This window comes from Agelaius tricolor, unplaced genomic scaffold (genome assembly GCF_023055355.1).
Source record: "Agelaius tricolor isolate 1412-34295 unplaced genomic scaffold, bAgeTri1.0.p SCAF_4, whole genome shotgun sequence".
NCBI classification, from domain to species: domain Eukaryota; kingdom Metazoa; phylum Chordata; class Aves; order Passeriformes; family Icteridae; genus Agelaius; species Agelaius tricolor.
The window spans coordinates 46719339-46736874 of NW_027269264.1; the positions used below are offsets into that span (position 1 = coordinate 46719339).

Sequence of the window (17536 nt, forward strand, 5' to 3'; positions counted from 1 at the left end):
CCTGGGACAGAGGGGAGCACTGGACGGGCGGGTCCTGGGAACACTCTGGGGCACGGGAAGTACCGGGGGTGCTGCTGCTGAGCCCTGGGACACGGGGGAGCACTGGGGAGCAGCGCGAACCGCTGGGGACGCTGTCACTCTCCCCTCACGACGGGGTCGGTCTCGCACCCCTCACAGCGCCCGGGGGGCCGGGCGCGGGGACATCCCCCGCGCGCCGCCTACGTGCCTCGCGCCCCGTCCCGCGCGCCTCCAGGAGCCGGGGCGGGGCCAAGCAGGGGCGGGCGGGGAGTGGGGGGGGGGAGGGGGAGAAAGAGAGAGGTCTCCTCTACGCTTGCGCAGGCGGCTCTCCCCGGGGCGCGGGGCGGGGCACGCGGGCACCGCACGCGGAGGAGGGCGCACGCGCCGAGGATAGCGCCCAGGCCCCGCCTCCAGGAGGGGCGGGTACCCGGCGGCGCAGCTCGCTATTGGTGGGGCGGGCGGCTGCGCGCGGGGAGGGCGGGGCGGCGGGTGCGGCCGGGCCATGTGTGCCGGGCGCCGCCGCAGAGCGGCCGTAGCCGCCGCCGGTAGCGCCGCGCCCGCCCCGGGGAGCGGCGCAGAGCCCGGGAGATGTTCTCCTCTTGGGGCTTACCCTGCGACCGCCTCCGCCTCGCTGTCCGGGCGGCAGCTCGCCGCTCTCCGCTGCTCTGCCAGCGGACGGCGGCTTCCTCCGCTCCGCCGTGGCTGCCGCTGCTCGGCGGCGCCCACCGGCGCCTACTCGCGCTTGGCGGGCTGAGCCCCTCCGTAGCGGCGGCGGCCGGGCGGGGGGCGGCGGGGGCCGCGCCGTGCGGATCCGGGGCGGCGGGGGGCGGGTTCCGGCCGTCGCGGGTGGCGGTGGTGGTGAAGACGACGCGGTACGAGTTCGAGCAGCAGCGGTACCGCTACGCCGGGCTCTCTGAGGAGGACCTGAAGCAGCTGGTGAGCGGCGGGAGGGGCCGGCGGTCCCGGACAGCGAGGGCGTTGACGCGGGGCTGCAGCAGGGTCGGGGGGGTACCCAGGGTGATGCCCGGCTCCGGCGAGGGATGACCGGGGTGATGCCCGACTTCGGAGAGGTTCCCGGTGTGATACCCGGTTCCAGTGGCGCCGCCGGGCCGCTGTGTCCGAGTGTCCCTGGTGCTTCCCCGGGCCTTGGTGGGGCGGAGCCGGCGGCTGTGGAGGTGAGCGGGGTCGCGGCCGCTGTCCCCGGGCTCTGCCCCTGCTGCCGGCGGCTCTGCCCTCCCACCGCTTCCTTCCCCGGCCCCCGATCCCGATAGAGCCGCCGAGCGGCACGGCCTGGGGAGGGGCATGAGTGGCGGCGCTGGACATTCATCGCTTGCAGGCTGCCGAGAGACTTGTGCAGTAAGCGTGTTTGGGTTTTACCCTCGGAGGGATTCCAGTGTCTCTCAGCAAACTGCAGTCTTTTTCTTACTGTATGAAGTATAAAGATCAGAGAAGTGCATGCTGTGGAAAGCACAATGTTGCAAAAAATTCCCTCTGTGTCTTAGCATGGACTGATTCGCATTTCCTCTGTTTTTTTGCCTCACATCCTCACTCCATCCTTACATATTTTCCTCCATTCAGACAGCCACATCTCTCTCAGATCCACCCTTCTTGTCATAGTTTTTAGAAAAGCATTTTTCTTTAGTCTTTAAGAAACCTTTAATGTAAAGGTCCATTACTGAAGGTATATTGAGGAAAGCAAGTGTCTCTGAGAGTTGACATGTGCACCCAGTGTCTTGTTGTCTTCATCTCCATCATGCTCAGTGACCTCGCCCGTTTCTCCCTTTACCCGGTGGCTATCTTCCAGTGTTCACTTCCCACCGGTGGGCTGAAGGATGGTACCTGCAGGAGTTACTTGGCTGCCAGCAGTCTGTGAAGTCCATGTCATGAGATCATATTTTTATGCCTTTATTTTGGATAAATCTATTACATTAATTTGTCCACAGATTCGTTTGTGTCTGTCAAGTCTTTGGTCTCTTACAACTGGAAATATTTTAAATCTCTGTTACTTTGCAATGTTTGGACTAAACTGGTACATGTGCTTAACTTATATGGCAAGGACAAATGGCTGCATAGCCTTGCTTTGTAAAGAATCAGGGATAAAATGTACAGTATCTACAGCAATGTCTGTGTGTTTCGCTTGGTCTTCTACCTCCTATGGAATTCCTGTCCAGACATTTTTTACATGTTTTGTATAGCTGTGTAGTTATAGTTCAACAAATTGAATGTCATTCTGTGTTAATTCTTATGTAGCTTCCTGTTGCTGAGGTGTCCCAGTACTTTATTTTATACACTGGTTAGGGGGAAAAAAGGTGTCTTACAGCTCAGCTGTAAGACTTTTTCTTCTCATTTAGCTATTTGTGAGAAATTATTTCTTGTTGTTGAGTACAGAGGTTGTTCTCAGTGTGCAGTTAAGCCCAGGAGAAGCAGACTGGGTTTGTCTGGTCACTTTTCCCAAACTGCTTCTGTACAGGTAGGACTGGGACACTGAATCAGTGAGCAGCATTGCACGTCCCTTAAGGTGCTCATGACTGGATGGTGTGGTAGCTGCAGTTTCTTTTTTTGTGAGAATGCATATTTTGCATGATTGGTAACCTGTATTGCCCTCAGTATGCATTTTTAAAGAAGTAACTGTGAACTCGGTGATTATAATGGTTGCAGAAACACCTTAAAGTTTGTCCTTTTGGAGAAACTTAGAGGTACACAATAATTCTTGGTATTTGTGACAGTTCTAGAATTTCTTTTCTGGGACTGGTGCTTTTTTAATATCTACCTTTCCCCTTAAAATACTGCCTTGTGAGGAATTGCAGCAATAAAAGTTGGTGTCACCAGGTAGACAAAGCCCAACTTGCCTAACTATGTGTGTAGCAATATTGAGTTAAGCTCCTGCTGTATGGGCGGGAATACAAAGATTTGTGCAACAGCACATTGAAAAGGTCTTGCAGAATTTTTTGAATCAGAAAAAAGAGAGCAAAGGAATTATCCTTGCTGCCCATCTCTTAAATTTTTTAGCTAACCTGTAAAAATTTCAGTATTTGCGTTTTGCTGTGACTCTGGTCTCAGATCTTTTTTCCTCAGAATGAGTTAATGGCAGCCTCACTGAATATGTTACTTGAAGGTTCAGAAGATTCTTATCCTCACCGTTGGAGAGATCACTTTGTAGCTGAGTGATTGCTGTGAAGTGTCTTTCCCCCACAGTGCCATTGTGAGCAGCTTGGGAACACGATGCATTTTGCTCCCTGGTGTTAGCTGCAATCCATGTTCCCTGTGTCTCTGTTTCTCCTGGGGGGACTTTGGAAGCTGCTCCAAGGCAGCTGATCTCAGAAATGAGCCCAGGCACACTGTCTTTGGGTTTGCAGCTCAGTTGAAGTGCCACACAGAAGGCAGGGTGAGAGTGCATATGAAAGCCTCAGGCTGGGGATACAGGCAAAGAGTGAAAGCAAAAGCGCACAGGAGAGGTTTGGCTCCTTTGATGCTCAGAGCTGCTGGCTGACCCAGACCTGTTGGTGGTGGGTTGCACTGTAGGGGCTCAGGCTTGGGTGATCCTGGAGGAGGATTGTAGTGTAAGGGAGAAGCACGAAAGGAAGAGCATGGTGCTGTCATCCTCTGTCATGGACCTTCAGATGTCCAGACACTGGCTATCTGAAATACAGAAATTCAGTTTCAAGGCAATGTTTGAGGTTTAGATTTGAGCAGCCATACCTGGGCTTGTTGCCTTGCCTGTTGTGAGCAAAAGAGATGTTTGCAAGTTTCTAGAAGATAGCTGATGTCTGTACTTGGAAACTTCAGATATCAGTATAGCACAGTTAATGAAAATTGGGGGCTTAGTCAGTTCTGCCTGGTCACCAAGACAGGCGAGCAGTCCTGAAGGTAGCTGTTTCAATCAGTGTGTTTATGTATTGAGGCTGAATATACAGGAAGTAACTTAATGCAGAAATGATGGTGCCTTTGGGTACTCATCCTAATGAAAGGAGATTTGTTTCATGTTTAAGGAGGCTGAAGATGAATCATTGGCATACACCAATATGTGCTAAAATATTATACAGGTCATAGTATATGTCTTTATCTATGATATGCACAGTATAAATCGCAGTATCCTCCAAGAAGCAGAATACCAGTAATGGAGGTGACTGGCTGACATTTCTAATAAGCCATAAAGGCCCTGGGCACCTGTAGCTTAAACCCTTCTGTGGCTTTACTTTTGGATGCTATGTGAGTTGTATTATACAAACACTATGAAATGTTGCAAAGTCAAAGCTGCAGGGTCACAATTCCAGAACTCAAATATTCTTTCTCTGTGCAGACAGAGATAGGAGAGGTAAAGAAGCAGTCCAGATAGCAAAAGAGCAAAACTAATGGTTGAAAGACGGAGAGCAAGGGCTACTTTTACAGATCTACTAAATGCTGCCTTTGCTTTATGAAATTTAAGGGGCTGTTGGATTTCTAAAACTTGCAGTTACCAACTCTAAGTTATACTAATCTTTCTCCCAAGTCCCTACAAACAGTTTGCTTACCAGAAGTGACAGCAATTTGCATTTCTTGTGACCTAGCTTACTGGGATTGGCATCTAAATATGACTAGTTACAAAAATGAATGATCCAGTCAATTAGTACTGAAGGCTGTTTCATGTTCTGTTTATTTCACTCTCAGTAAATCCATGCAGAGGAACTGCTGCTGTTGTCCTTATGTAAACTAAGAGAATATAATGCCCCAGTAATAGGGCTTGTTTCCTGACTTCTGGGTTTTGTTTTGTTTGATAGTGCAGATGTGGTAAGTTGCTGACTTCTCACAGCTGTAAGGTATTTAGGGAAGGTGAAAAATTTACCTGTCCAAATACATTTCATACACAATTCTAATTATCTTTGAAAATGTCTTGTCATATGAAAAGTTATGTTTGTCTTGGACTTAGTTGGAAGGAGGTTATTCAGCGTGGACTAAAGTTGATATTCTGTTGTGGCTGGTTTATGAGTCTTTATTTGGAGCAGGAAGGGAGAGCAAGTTGGAGGTTTGGAACAAGTTTTGCCTCTTTTGGACCACTGCAACTAATTGCTGGGGGTGGTAATCTCAGTGATGTGAAGTTCATACAGCTTTATAGAAAACTAGTGTCTGGGTAGGGAAGAGGTAACCTGTTGTCAGGATATTGTCTCCCCTGAATGCCGTCAATATGAACTTGCACGTGTGATGCATAGGGCGGCAGCAGCATCCTGAGCAGGGCTGGCCAGGAAGGAAGGAAGGAGTGTTGCCCAGCAGGTAGGTGAGCTTCAGCTGGATCTCCTATGTTGTGTGCCAAAACAACCCCGCAGAGCTGTGGGTGGGGTCTGGGGGGTGTGTGCAGCAGGACGCTATCCTCCCACCCTCCTGCTCCTAATTTAGATGTGTACAGCACCAGTTGTTGCTAGTCCATGCAGCAAAAGTTTTTATGCCTCGTAGAAAATTCCTTCTTGTGGGAAATGTACTGTTTTACCTCTACCTTGATAGGTGATGGATTTTTGGTTTTAATTACAGAAAAAATTATCTGCTATTTTTTATATTAAGTTGTGAAAGATACCCTTTCAGTATCACTTCTGAATTACTTTTCCTGAGCACTAGTGTTACAGGCTTGTAACTCTCATACCACCACCTGAAGATACGGTTTTGGAAAATATCCAGGTATTTTGTTCTTAGATTTCTGGTTTAGAAGACTGTGCTCCAATGCTGATGCCTGTGATCCTCTCAAACACTTATTTAGAAAGTAGTCAAATATTTTCAGAATACTGAGTTTTGCAAATGCAAAGAAGGCAGCAGAATGAAAAAGCAATATGCAAACTTCAAAGTTCAACTGAATTCTAATTTTAAAATAAAATCTGGTAATTTAGTAGACAACTAAAAAAAAAGTTGCTTTTCTGAAAATCAGTAAGTATGAGGGCAGTTAACCCTGTGTCCTCTTGTGGATCCATATGTACAGAGTATATTTGAAAGTAGTATTTTTAAGTAGAAACTTCCTTAATGAATGAGGTGATACTGTGAAGTTTTTCATTATTCTGTTGAACTCAGACTGCCCATCTCTTCTTACCTTGTAATGTGAATTTTTTCAGTGGATGTTCTTTTACAGAGCACATAAAGTGTTTTAAAACTGTTAGGACTCTACTATTTTCTTCCTTATCCTGAAAAGAGGGAGAAGTACTAACTCCCTTTAGTGAATTGAAGCATACAGAATTCAAGACACAGGTTATATTCCACTAGGATTATATAAAGCTAAAGACTTTTCTTATTCAGAAATAAAATTTTTTAACTAATCCACTGGAAACTGAGATGTATGCAAATGCTTTTCAGGTTACACAAACATGGTGTTCATTTGTTTATCTTTACCTTTAAAATTTGATATATTTGCATCAGTGTTAAGTCACTGTACTGGCATCTGCTTTATTAAATTATTCCTCCTATGTTGTTATTCTAAGAGGGGTCTGGAAAATGATGGAAAGAATTAAATGTGATGGAGTAATTATTTTTTTTGTCAGATTTGTTTTTCCAGTACACCATTCAAGTATATGGTCGCATATTCAGTCACATATAGCAAATAGATATAAAAGTAGGGCATTTCAGTGTAATTCACCTAAATTAAACTTCTGGGACTGTATCACCAATCATACTATGCTGTATACAGCTGAAGAAGGCTACTTCTTGGAAGTGACTTTAATGCTGGCTTTAAGTACTTCGTTAGTTGTGATGTACAGCATCGTGTTGGTGTTGTGCTGTATTAATGAGAATGATTGAATTGCCTGGAATACACAGGTTTTTTTAGAGATCTTTTAGTGAAGAAAGCAGTTACCACTGTTTATAGTTAAAAAAACAATTTGCTCTGCCTTAGCCTTTGAATTACAAACCACTATGTGTATTCGTCACATGTGGTTAAAATGACAATAATGCTTTAATGTGGTGGATGAACATGGCATTAAAACTTTTTTTCATGTATGCATCAAACTCTTGTCCTAAAGCAACATTTCTGTAAAGCTTCAGGAACATAATGTTGCAGTTAAATCACATATTACAGAAGTAATGGTTTATAAAATGCTACAATAGCTGTACTTCATAGTCATTATTCTACAGAAGATACATTAGCGTACAGCAGCATTTGAAGGCTTGCTGTGATGGTGTAATGGAAGTGAGGGGGTCTAAATTACTGAAGAAGAAAGTGAGGAAAATATAAGGAAAAAATTTCCTAGCTAAAGTAGTCCTCTGGACTTCTGCAGTGTGGGGGGTGGTGCAGCAAACTGGTGGAAACATAGCAAATAGCCAGGAACAATATTGGGAAAAATACTGAGCAACTGACAGCAAGTTAGTAAATCAGTCCTAGTCAGGTAACTTCAGCCTTCTGGCCTTTCTTGTGGGGTAAGAACTGACTTACTGCATTGGTTAACTTAGCACACTTTTTTAAAAGCAAGTGGCTAGAGCCTGTATAATGTGTAATAATCCTGGGAAGGGGGGAAGAATTGGATTTAATGCTATAGCTTGCAGCTCAATAGCAGTTTGTATTGGAAAACTTGATTTGTGTTTTAAGGCCTTATGGGAGACGTAAACCTGAACCTTGGTACTTCTGATCCACAGTAGGAGTTTGTTTCAGGAACCTGATTGGTTTCTCTGATGCTTACTCATTATTAAAGCCTTCCTGTAAACAATGTATTTATGGATTAGATTTTTTTAGCTAATAAATGATCAGAAGCCAGTGCATGTGAACTTCATTCAGAACCTGCAGCTGCTCACTGAGACTGGTTGTAAGGTTCACTTTAGAGAGGGTTTCAGAGCACTTGTGCAAGTCTGAATGAACTAGACTGCAGGGCCTTAAAGGAGCTGGGTATCCCAAAATGGGTTAATCCACTGTATTACTGTACACTGTAATTGCAAACTGTACTGCCAACATAATTCTACTGAAACTGGCCCTGTTGATAGCAAAAGGTTGAGTGTATTGGGTTTGTGTGGCCAGGTTTTGGTAGTGGGGAGGACTGCAGCTGTGGCTCCTGTAAGAAGCTGCTAGAAGCTTCCTCCATGTCTGATAGCTAATGCCAGATGGATCCAAGATGGACCCTCACCAGCACAGATCAAGCCATTTAGAGGTGGTACTGTCAACTCAGTTGGTAACATATTTAAGAGGGGAAAAAAATTACTGTGCAAATGTAATTGTTCTCAGAGAGGAGAGGATTGAGAGTGTGTGAGAGGAACAGCTCTGCAGACACAGGGTCAGTGAAGAAGGAGGGGCAGGAGCTGCTCCAGGAGCCAGAGCAGAGATTCCCCTGCAGCCCCTGGTGCAGCCCTTGGTGAGGCAGCTGTGCCCCTGCAGGCCCTGCAGGCCCAGGGGGGAGCAGAGATCCACCTGCAGCCCCTGGAGGAGCCACAGCAGAGCAGGTGGGTGTGCCTGAAGGAGGCTGTGACCCCATGGGAAGCCCTCACTGGAGCAGGCTCCTGGCAGGAGCTGTGGCCTGTGCAGAGCAGCCCTCACTGGAGCAGGCTCCTGGCAGGAGCTGTGGCCTGTGCAGAGCAGCCCTCACTGGAGCAGGGTCCTGGCAGGAGCTGTGACCCCAATGTGGGCCCATAGTGGAGCAGCCTGTTCCTGAGGGACTGCACACTGTGGAGGACCCAGACTGGAGTAGTTTGTGGAGAACTGCAGCCCATGGAAAAGAATTATGCTGGAGAAGTGTTTGAAAAATCTCCTATGGATATCTCCAGCCCCCAGGCTGGAGCAGGGGAAAAGAGCTCCTCTAGTTGAGCAGAGACCAAAACGACTTGAGACAAACTGACTGTGTACCCCATGCTCATGTCCCTGTTCTGCTGAGGGGCGGAGGAGGGAGAGCTGGGACAATTGGAGGGATGGAGGGAAGGTGTTTCTAAGATTTGTTTTACTTCTCATTATCCTCTCCTGATTTTGATTCATAATAAATTCAGTTCATTTCCAAAAGCTGAGTGTGTTTAGTCTGTGATGGTAACTGGTGAGTATTCTCTTCCTGTCATTATCTCAACTTTGAGCCTTTCCTTACATTTTCTCTTTCCTATCTCATTGTGAAAGGGTGTGATAAGAGCAGCTTTGGTGAGCACCTGGCATGCAGCCAGTCAGGGTCAATGTGCTACATTAAGTCAGTGACTTAGCAAATGTTGTTATTCAATAAGTCTGGAATTTTTCAGTAAATACTTAAATTAGACCATTTTTTTTTTCTAAATATGGTTGCCTTACTGTCTTGAGTCTTTATCTATAGCCAAACTATGAGATCTGATAATGCATTTACTATTTCTAGTGCAAGAACAATTAGACCACATTTCCCCTTTTAAGAAGTCAGGCAACTTCTGTGAAAGGAGTAATATTAAGGATCTCTCTCAGACTGTCTTCACAGAAGAGGTTCTCCAGCCCTCTGATCCTCTTTGTGTCTCTTCTCTATACTCACTCTGACAGGTCCATGCCCTTCCTCTGTTGGGAGCCCAGGGCTGGATGCAGTGCTCCAGGTGGGTCTCAGCAGAGCAGAGGGGCAGAATCCCCTCCCTGCCCTGCTGCCCACGGGGCTTTGGATGCAGCCTGGGGTGTCTTTCTGGGAGGTGAGCTCACACTGCTGAGCCGTGTCCAGCTGTCGGTTCACCAACACCTTCTAGTCCTTCTCCATGGCTGGTCTCAATCCCTTCATCCCACAGCCAGTATTGGTATTGCCCCAGCCCGAGTGCAGCCCCTTGCATTTGGCCTTGTTGAATTTTATGAGGTTTATACAGACCCAGCCCTCAAGCCTGTCAGGGTCCCATGGATGACGCCTCCACCCTCCAGTGTATCAACTGCACCAAGCCTTGGTGTTGTCAGCAAATGTGCTGTCACTGGTGTGAATACAGCCAAGTACAAATGGTACTTACTTTCTGCTATAAATCGAGGGTAGGTGTGCTGTCCTGTGCTTACTGTGAGTGTCATGTCCAAACCTGGATATCTGTTGTGTGCAACCACCAAATTCAGCTCCGCCATCAGTTCAGCTAATGGCTGGTACAAACGCTAACCATTCAGCATTGTGGTTCAAGCTTGCTCTGCCTGCCCTAGGAGACCCTTTTCTTTGAGACACTTGAAATATGTCTCCAAGGTACAGATTCCTGTTGGGCAAGTTCTGCTAAGGCTAGCTGCTCAGTTTGTGTATCTGTTTTGTTGTTGGCATTTTATTATCTAAGATTCAGAAGCTGCACCATGCTTTAATCCTATGTACTTGTATGTGGATTACTTTTACATTTTCAAATAGAGAAGCTTAATATTTCATTAGAGCTCCTAAGAAATCCAGAAGTTTAGTGTGTGCCTGACCTTTTAGGAAAATTGCATTTGTTTTTAGCATGACAGATCAAGCTTTGTCTTAAGTAATTAGCACTAGAACAGGATAATCACTTGCCTGTAGATTGACAGTCTGACTTTGATAATTAAGGAAGTTTTGATTGAAAGTCAAGTTTAGTCAGGAATGCTAAGGGAAGTGTATGGCTTGAAACATGTCCTATATTCAAAGCTGTTCTAGTTCTAACCTTAATGTATTGAGAAAAATATTTTTTCTATAAGTCTGTCAAAATCTTGTTTCTTTTAAGCAGAGCAAATACTGAACACTTACTTTTGTCTATACTTGGGACACATGGTTAAATCTCAAGGGACAGTTTCTGAAAATACAGGACTTAAGGTGCCATCCTTTGCTTAGAAACATTGTTATGTTAGTGCTCATTGTATTTTTGTCTTGAGGTTAAAATTCAAATTTTTGCTATTCAGCTGTTGATCTCTAAATCCGTTTGTATTATTTTGTGGTTCTTTCTGTAGAAATCAGGTAGATTGTAAAGCAGTGATCTGTTCTTGTTTTCCAGCTGGGGTGCATGTGTGGGCAAGTTCATTGTGGAAATTTGAGAGAGTAATTGTTTCTAGATCTATGCTTTTTGTTGTTAGGGTTTAGGGGTTTTTTTGGATTTTTTTTTTTTCTTCTTCTTTCTAGTCAGACATTTAGTTTAACTCCTCAATGACCAACAGTTGTAAAACAAGTGATTGGTATTAACTTCACCCTGGTGCAGTTCAAGACTGCATGAAGGTTAGTGCTGTAAATTAAGCTTAAGCCTAGTAATGAGAGTATATATGCATACGCATAAGGCCAAAGCACATTGGAAAAGTTCCATTTAATCTTACTGGATAATCCAGGGGAGGACCACAAAGATGGTCACAAGGCTGGAGCACCTCTCCTGTGAGGACAAGACAGTTTGAGCTGTTCAGCCTCAAGAAGAGAAGGCTCTGAGGAGAGCTTAGAGCACCTCCTAGTACCTGAAGGGACTCCACAGGAAAACTGAAGAGGGACCTTTTGTCAGTGAGTGTATTGATAGGATGAAGGGAATGGCTTTAAGCTGAAAGAGGGAAGATTAGCAGTTTAGTTGTTAGGAAGAAGTTTTTTACTGTGAAGGTAGTGAGGCTCAGGCACAGGTTACCCAGAGAACTTGTGAATGCAGTGTCTGTCAAAGTGTCCAAGTTCAGATTGGATGGAACTCTAAGGAACCTGGTCTAGTGAAAGGTGTCCTTCTCTAGAACAGGGTGGCTGGATCTAGATCATCTTTAAGGTCCCTTCCAAACCAAATCACTCTGTGATTCTGCTAGGATGAGATGCAGAAGGTGCTGAGTTGACAAATTCACTCCAGACAATATGCATGTTACTGTATGGAGAGAACATACTCTTTTATCCTAATGCTTAATAAGCAATGCCAGTAGGTCTCAGCTATGTCTTTTCCCATTTTCTAAATCAGGAGTCATAATCCACATATGTAGACAACAGTGGGTATTACTTGGCTTGTGTTGGCTTCTGTATTTGTGTCTAGAAGCCTTGTCCTTGCTGTACAACATTGTTCCTGCAGGGCAAACATTACTAAAGGACAGCAGACCCACAGTTTAAACCAAATGAGTTGGGACTTGCCAGAGGTGCAGGCTTAGACTACAGAAGGAAGGCTTATTCTTGCATTTTATTTTGTGTAGTATTAAGGTCAGATTAACAGGCCTAATTCTAAATCAGAGGTTACTCTGAAGGAAGAAGAGCTTGAAAGTTGTCTTCATGCGGAATCTAATACCTCTGTGCCTTTTTGAGGTGTCAGTTGACAAAAGCCAAGCCTGGCATAGGTTTGGGGGCCTGTTTTATGATTGTGCTTAAGAGCCAGGCTGTCCTTGTGCTGTCTGTACATCCCAAGTGTCTTCAAGGCTCTTTAAGGAGGTGGTCATGCACACAGCAACTGGACTGCCTGATTTTTGTCTTCAGCTCTTTTGAAATAAAAAGCAGATGCTGCTCTCAGTTTGGTCTTACACTTTGCCCTAAGTGCAAACCTCTTTCCAGTAGCAGCATTTGTCATAGTTTTAGAGTGGCACTCAGGTGCTGGATATGAGGCAGGAGCAGAGGCAGTGAAATACAGGTACATCTGTCTGAACATTGTCTGAACACCCTTTGCACTGCGAGGGTGACTGGACACTGACATAGTTTGCCCAGAGATGTGGTAGAGGCTCCATCTGTGAACATCTTCTAAAGCCATCCACATCTGGACAGATGGCCCTGCTTAAGCTTGGGGTTCGACCAGAGGTCTGTTCTAGCTCAGCCACTCCGTGATTCTGTGCTTCTGACCACAAGGACTGTAGGCACTCCTCTGGTTGTTTGGAGCAGTCAAGTGAGAGCAGCTGCTGATTAGCATTCCTGTTGGATATACTTGACTGTGGTCAGGCTCAGTTGGGCTTCCCTTTTGCCAGTTCTTAGATGAATGAACTTGCAAGTTATCTTTGAACACAGAGAATGAAGCTGGAGATGAACAGACTGTTGTAATCTCCGGAGCCTTTTGCAAATCAGGACAATTTAGTAACTCCATAAATGTAGCACAGTCATTTAAACTAAAGGCCCTAACTTCTCATTTTTCTTGCTTAGTAATGTGTGCTTAGTTGTTCTAGAGGTAAATTCAAAGAGGAGATATACACATTCAATGCCTGTTCTACAGTGCTGCTGAAATGGTTCATCCAGTTGTCAGAATACTGATAGTTTATTTGCTGATCAATCTCTTCTGTTTTCTGAAGCTGTTGCTGAAATAATTTAACTCAGCTATGGCAAATGTAAGTTACAGAGCAGACCCTGTTCCATAGCAGTGGCGCTACTCATACCTGTCCTTCCTGGTGATGCCAGGGAAATGCTAGCTGTTGGCTTGCCACTGATATAACAATAACAATATTACATTGTCATTGTTCAGAGATAAAAGCTCTCTTCCATCAAGTTGCAAAATAGCATGCTGACATATGAGCCGAATAAATGAGGTACATAAAATTACAAGATGGAGTTTGTGGTTTCTATTTTGTGTGGAACTAGCAGCAGCCTGAAAAAAGCCTGCTGTCACAGCAGTCTGCTTGTCAGGTGCTTGTTTCATTCACTGCAGATACTTCTAGAGGAACCTGATTTTAGTTTTTTGGAAATTGTTTGATTGTGGTTTTCTTGTTCTTGTGGTATGGCAAGATGAATTTGTGCTTTGAACATGCAATTGAAAATTCTTCTAGCAAATTACACCTATGCTGCTCAGCAGCAGGTGTCTATATACCTCCTTTTTTCCTTTCTGCCTTTTCCTTTCCCCTCCAAGTGGATGATGGGAGGCTGTCAGCAGGCTGGCAATGGGCTGTGCTGTAACTAGCATAGCCCTGTGTAATCTTTCACTCCGCAGAGTCCACAGGGGCAATATTCAAGTTCCCAGTGCTACACCATGGACTCAGCAAGACTAAGAGGTGTCTGGGGTGCACAGGCATTGTAGCTCAAGGGAAGAAACAAAGGATTTAAGTGTGAGAGGCAATTAATGGGACATAACACCCTGTATCCCAATAAACCAATGTGAACAAGCTTTGGAAAAACCTGCAATATTTATCTGTCTGTTTTCTGATCATCCACATACCTGTGTCTGTGTGTGATCATGCATAGCTGGCAGGCAGCTGCTCCCATTGTCTTCCTTTAGTGCTGTTGATACATCCAGGCAGCCTGTGAGTCTCTGTTGGAAGTGGTTTCCTGATCCCAGCTCTAAGACCACCTAAAGATTTTGTTCCTGCAAGTTAATTGCCAATTGTTAATACACAGCAGTGCAGTTCCAGAGCAGCCAATTACATCCTTGTCTGTAACTACTTCGGTGCTGAGTCTATCTTATGTGCTTAGCTCATGCTTGGATTTCTTGACATGAATGGATGTCAGATGAATAAAGATTTCATTTCCTGGGTATTGGATTGTGGTTGACTTCAACTGTCATATCCTGACAGTCCTCTCCCCTTCTCTGTGGAGTTGAGAAGTCTATGAAAATGGGATTAGACAAGGCTGTCTGGCACCACTTTCTCTTGGAATGGTATAAAACTTTGAATAAAGGCACTTGAATAAATTGCTGGAAGTAGCTGCTTAGAGCTTCTGGCACAGATGAATTCCTCTGGCCAAACTCTAGGAGAAGTTCTGTTTCTCTGCTGATAAATTGGTTTTAACTGTTCAGGGAAAAGGAAGCAGTGACAGTATAATTGTAGAATAATTCAGGCTAGAAGGAGTATCAGGAGCCTGCTGTAAATATATTTCACTGTGAATGTATTTATAGACTCCTTTTGCTTAACATCCTTTGCACCCTCTTTCTTTCACTTTCTTTATCTCTATGCGCACACATGTTTGGCAGCATCAGCCCCAGATGAGGCCCCCCCCTGCTAAATAAGATAAGGAACATATGGTGACTGAATTACTCGCACAAAAACTTGTTGCCAAACTAATCTGCAACAAGTCAGTAATCTCACATGCCTGCTTATGACTGTATCTATATAAACTGCAAAATGTTTCTGTGGTCTGAAGAGTGTGTTGAGATTAAGTAAGTATTCAAATTCTCCATTTTCCAGAAAGGATGAGACTAGAATGCACCTACAGAGTTTGTCTTGTTATTGTTATCAACTTGTTTAACAAATGTGGTGTAAAATCCAGGGAACAGTATCAAATGTATTAGGTAGATTGTCCTTAAGCTTTTTTTGATCCAGAGAAAATGTCACCTTTGTCAGCACTTGGCAGTCTTCCATTTTAGCTCAAATACAATTTGAAGGGTAATGCTGGATGTGTTTCAGGCTCTGTTTCCTTAATTGTCATTCCTGTTGCTTTTTTTGTCTGTCTTTTCTACAGCACAGCTCTGAGCTAACTGGGTGTTTCAGCACATGGCAGAAATATACTTAGTGTAACTATATGGAATCATGTAGTCTTTATATCAGTTGGCAGATTCAGGAGGAGCAAAGTGTCTGAAGTTGCATGGAAGTCAATGTAGTATGCTTGTTTGCGTATCTGTGATTCTTGACTGCTGTGGCCATTTGATTCACTTAATGAACTAGTCAATATAACCTGACTGCTGTGTATATAGAAATGTAATTAATGGAAGGCTTATAAGAATGTATCTCTGCTGAGAGAAAATAGCATGCTTTTTTTATAGGTTCTATTTGCTTTGCTCAAGAGCACTTACTGTACTTAACTTCTATAAATACCATTTGTGTCTTACAGCTTGCCTTGAAGGGATCTAACTATGCTGGTCTGCTGGAACGGCATCGCATTCATACAAAAAACGTGGAGCATGTTGTGGACAGCTTACGGTAAGAGTGCATGGGTGTGAAGATTTCAGACACAGTGCAAATATCCATGGATCGTGTGAAAACAAAAGGAAGCCTCCTGTTATGAATGCCAATAAAATAGGAAAAAAAAGAGAGAGGTGCAGATGAGCAGTCATTCCTGAAAGAGCCGTCATGTGAACTGACTCAGTTCAGTTGGCCAGCATGTTTGATTATTGTCTTAAAAGTAAGCAAGAAGGTGGTACAGGATTTGTGTGTTAAGTGTTTTTAAGCCAAATATGATTGCAATTACTCCTTAGCTGCATGACAACTTTCTGGAAGGCTGTGACAAGAAACATTATATATTGGAATTCAGACTTTCTCTGAACTTTACAGGAACGAAAGGATAGAAGTTCGTCTCGTTAAGCGTCGAGAGTATAATGAAGAGACAGTTCGGTGGGCAGATGCTGTTATATCAGCAGGAGGTATGACTTTATGGAAGGGAAGTATTTGTTTCAGTATGTTTTCATAGATGTGTTTCTCAAAAATACTTGGCAGTGTTTGAAGCAACTGGAAATAATGCACATTCTGAAAACAAAGTGCTAATCTGATTGTCAGAAAATTTTATAAAAAGCAGTGGTTATGACCATCTTGTCTACCTCTAGTACCTAAAATTGTAGCCCATGGAAGTGAACCCCAGTGCATGGCCACTCAAAAAGTTTTTCATGTGTGAAACAATATAAACTGTAGAATTTACTATAGTTTTCAACTAAAGAGGATAAAATTCTCGATGTCATGTAATTTTATGTAGCCCTAAAATCTACATTGTTTTTTTGGGATGTGAGGTGTAGACTAACATACTACCTCATGGTCCCCTTGCTCAAACTGTCTTTCTTGCTTTCACACTTAATCCAGTGACTGGCGTATCAAGTTGGATGGTACAGGTAAAAAGTCTGCAGCTTCTGAGCATCTTGTGCCACTGATCAGTGTTTTCCAGATGAACCAACAGAGCAATTAACCTGATTGTTTATCTTTAATATTGGATTGCAGCAGTTCATTCAGTGTTATTTTTTGGGATATGCTGCAAATACAGCCTTGTGTTGCTGGGCTCTGACGTAGTGTTCACTCATCTGTGGAAAATAGGCTTGACCACAGCTTTCTCTTTCCCACTAGTCCAGTTTGCCCTTAGGTACTGAGCACCATGAAGAATGGGTAGAAATGTTTATTCCTGGAGCATCCTATCACACTCTTGTGAATTTCAAAGAACTTCCCCAAAGTGCCAGTTTGTCTTTGGCAAAATTTTTCATGGTTGAGGCAAGCAGCTGGGAAGTAATAGTACACCATCTGAGGTTTTCAGAGCTTTATGTCTTCGTGCTGTTCAGAGCTTATATCTTCTTGCAAAGACTGAATGAGGTTATAGTTTTCTTTCTGTTTAACAGACAGGAAAAAATACCAATATCTGCAGAAACCAGTACATTTAAAGATTTCTAATTCCGAGATTTCTACTTACCCAAGACCTCTTTTCCAAGTGTGCCTGTTTGGGGCCAAATAAGACCTTTAAATTGCCTTTTAGAAGGACAACTGGGGTGAAGCTAAAGTCATTGTTTTTATGTGACTCACAGTAACATTTGGTTTTGTTTCCTGTCTCCTGTGGCTTTGTTTAGCAATACTTTCTAAATTTACTTTTGCTAAAGAATTTCTCTTACCTGCTGATAAATGTACAGAAATTCCCATAAATCTCTTTTAAAGCTTGCTTCTGCCACGTTCAGTTGCCTGGGCATGTATAGCTGTCAGATAAATCATACTTTTTCCAGTCATGTTTGCTATCTCAAATTCAGTTGTCACTACTCTTATTTGATAAGATGTCAGTAGTTTTGTCCTATTGTATTTTTGTCCAGCTTGCCTGATTTGTTGTTGATATAAACGCACATAATGCTAATGCTGGAGGACATTCTGTTTGGGGTA

General features: G+C 44.1%; 1 protein-coding gene across 7 annotated transcripts in view; it reads left to right on the plus strand.

Moving 5' to 3' along the window:
• The first annotated feature begins 547 nt into the window (after positions 1-547).
• The window catches only part of NADK2 (NAD kinase 2, mitochondrial), a 32228-nt gene continuing 15239 nt past the window's right edge, over positions 548-17536 (plus strand). For 3 of the 7 annotated variants that reach the window (XM_071425544.1, XM_071425549.1, XM_071425548.1), the window contains exons 1-3: positions 548-954; positions 15528-15616; positions 15968-16056. In XM_071425544.1, the coding sequence (XP_071281645.1) occupies positions 607-954; positions 15528-15616; positions 15968-16056 (526 nt within the window). In that variant the 5' untranslated portion in view covers positions 548-606. Of the gene's footprint in view, positions 955-14760; positions 14857-14876; positions 15083-15527; positions 15617-15967; positions 16057-17536 lie in introns of those variants that run through there. The other 4 variants (XM_071425546.1, XM_071425547.1, XM_071425551.1 and 1 more) reach the window with 4 other exon arrangements.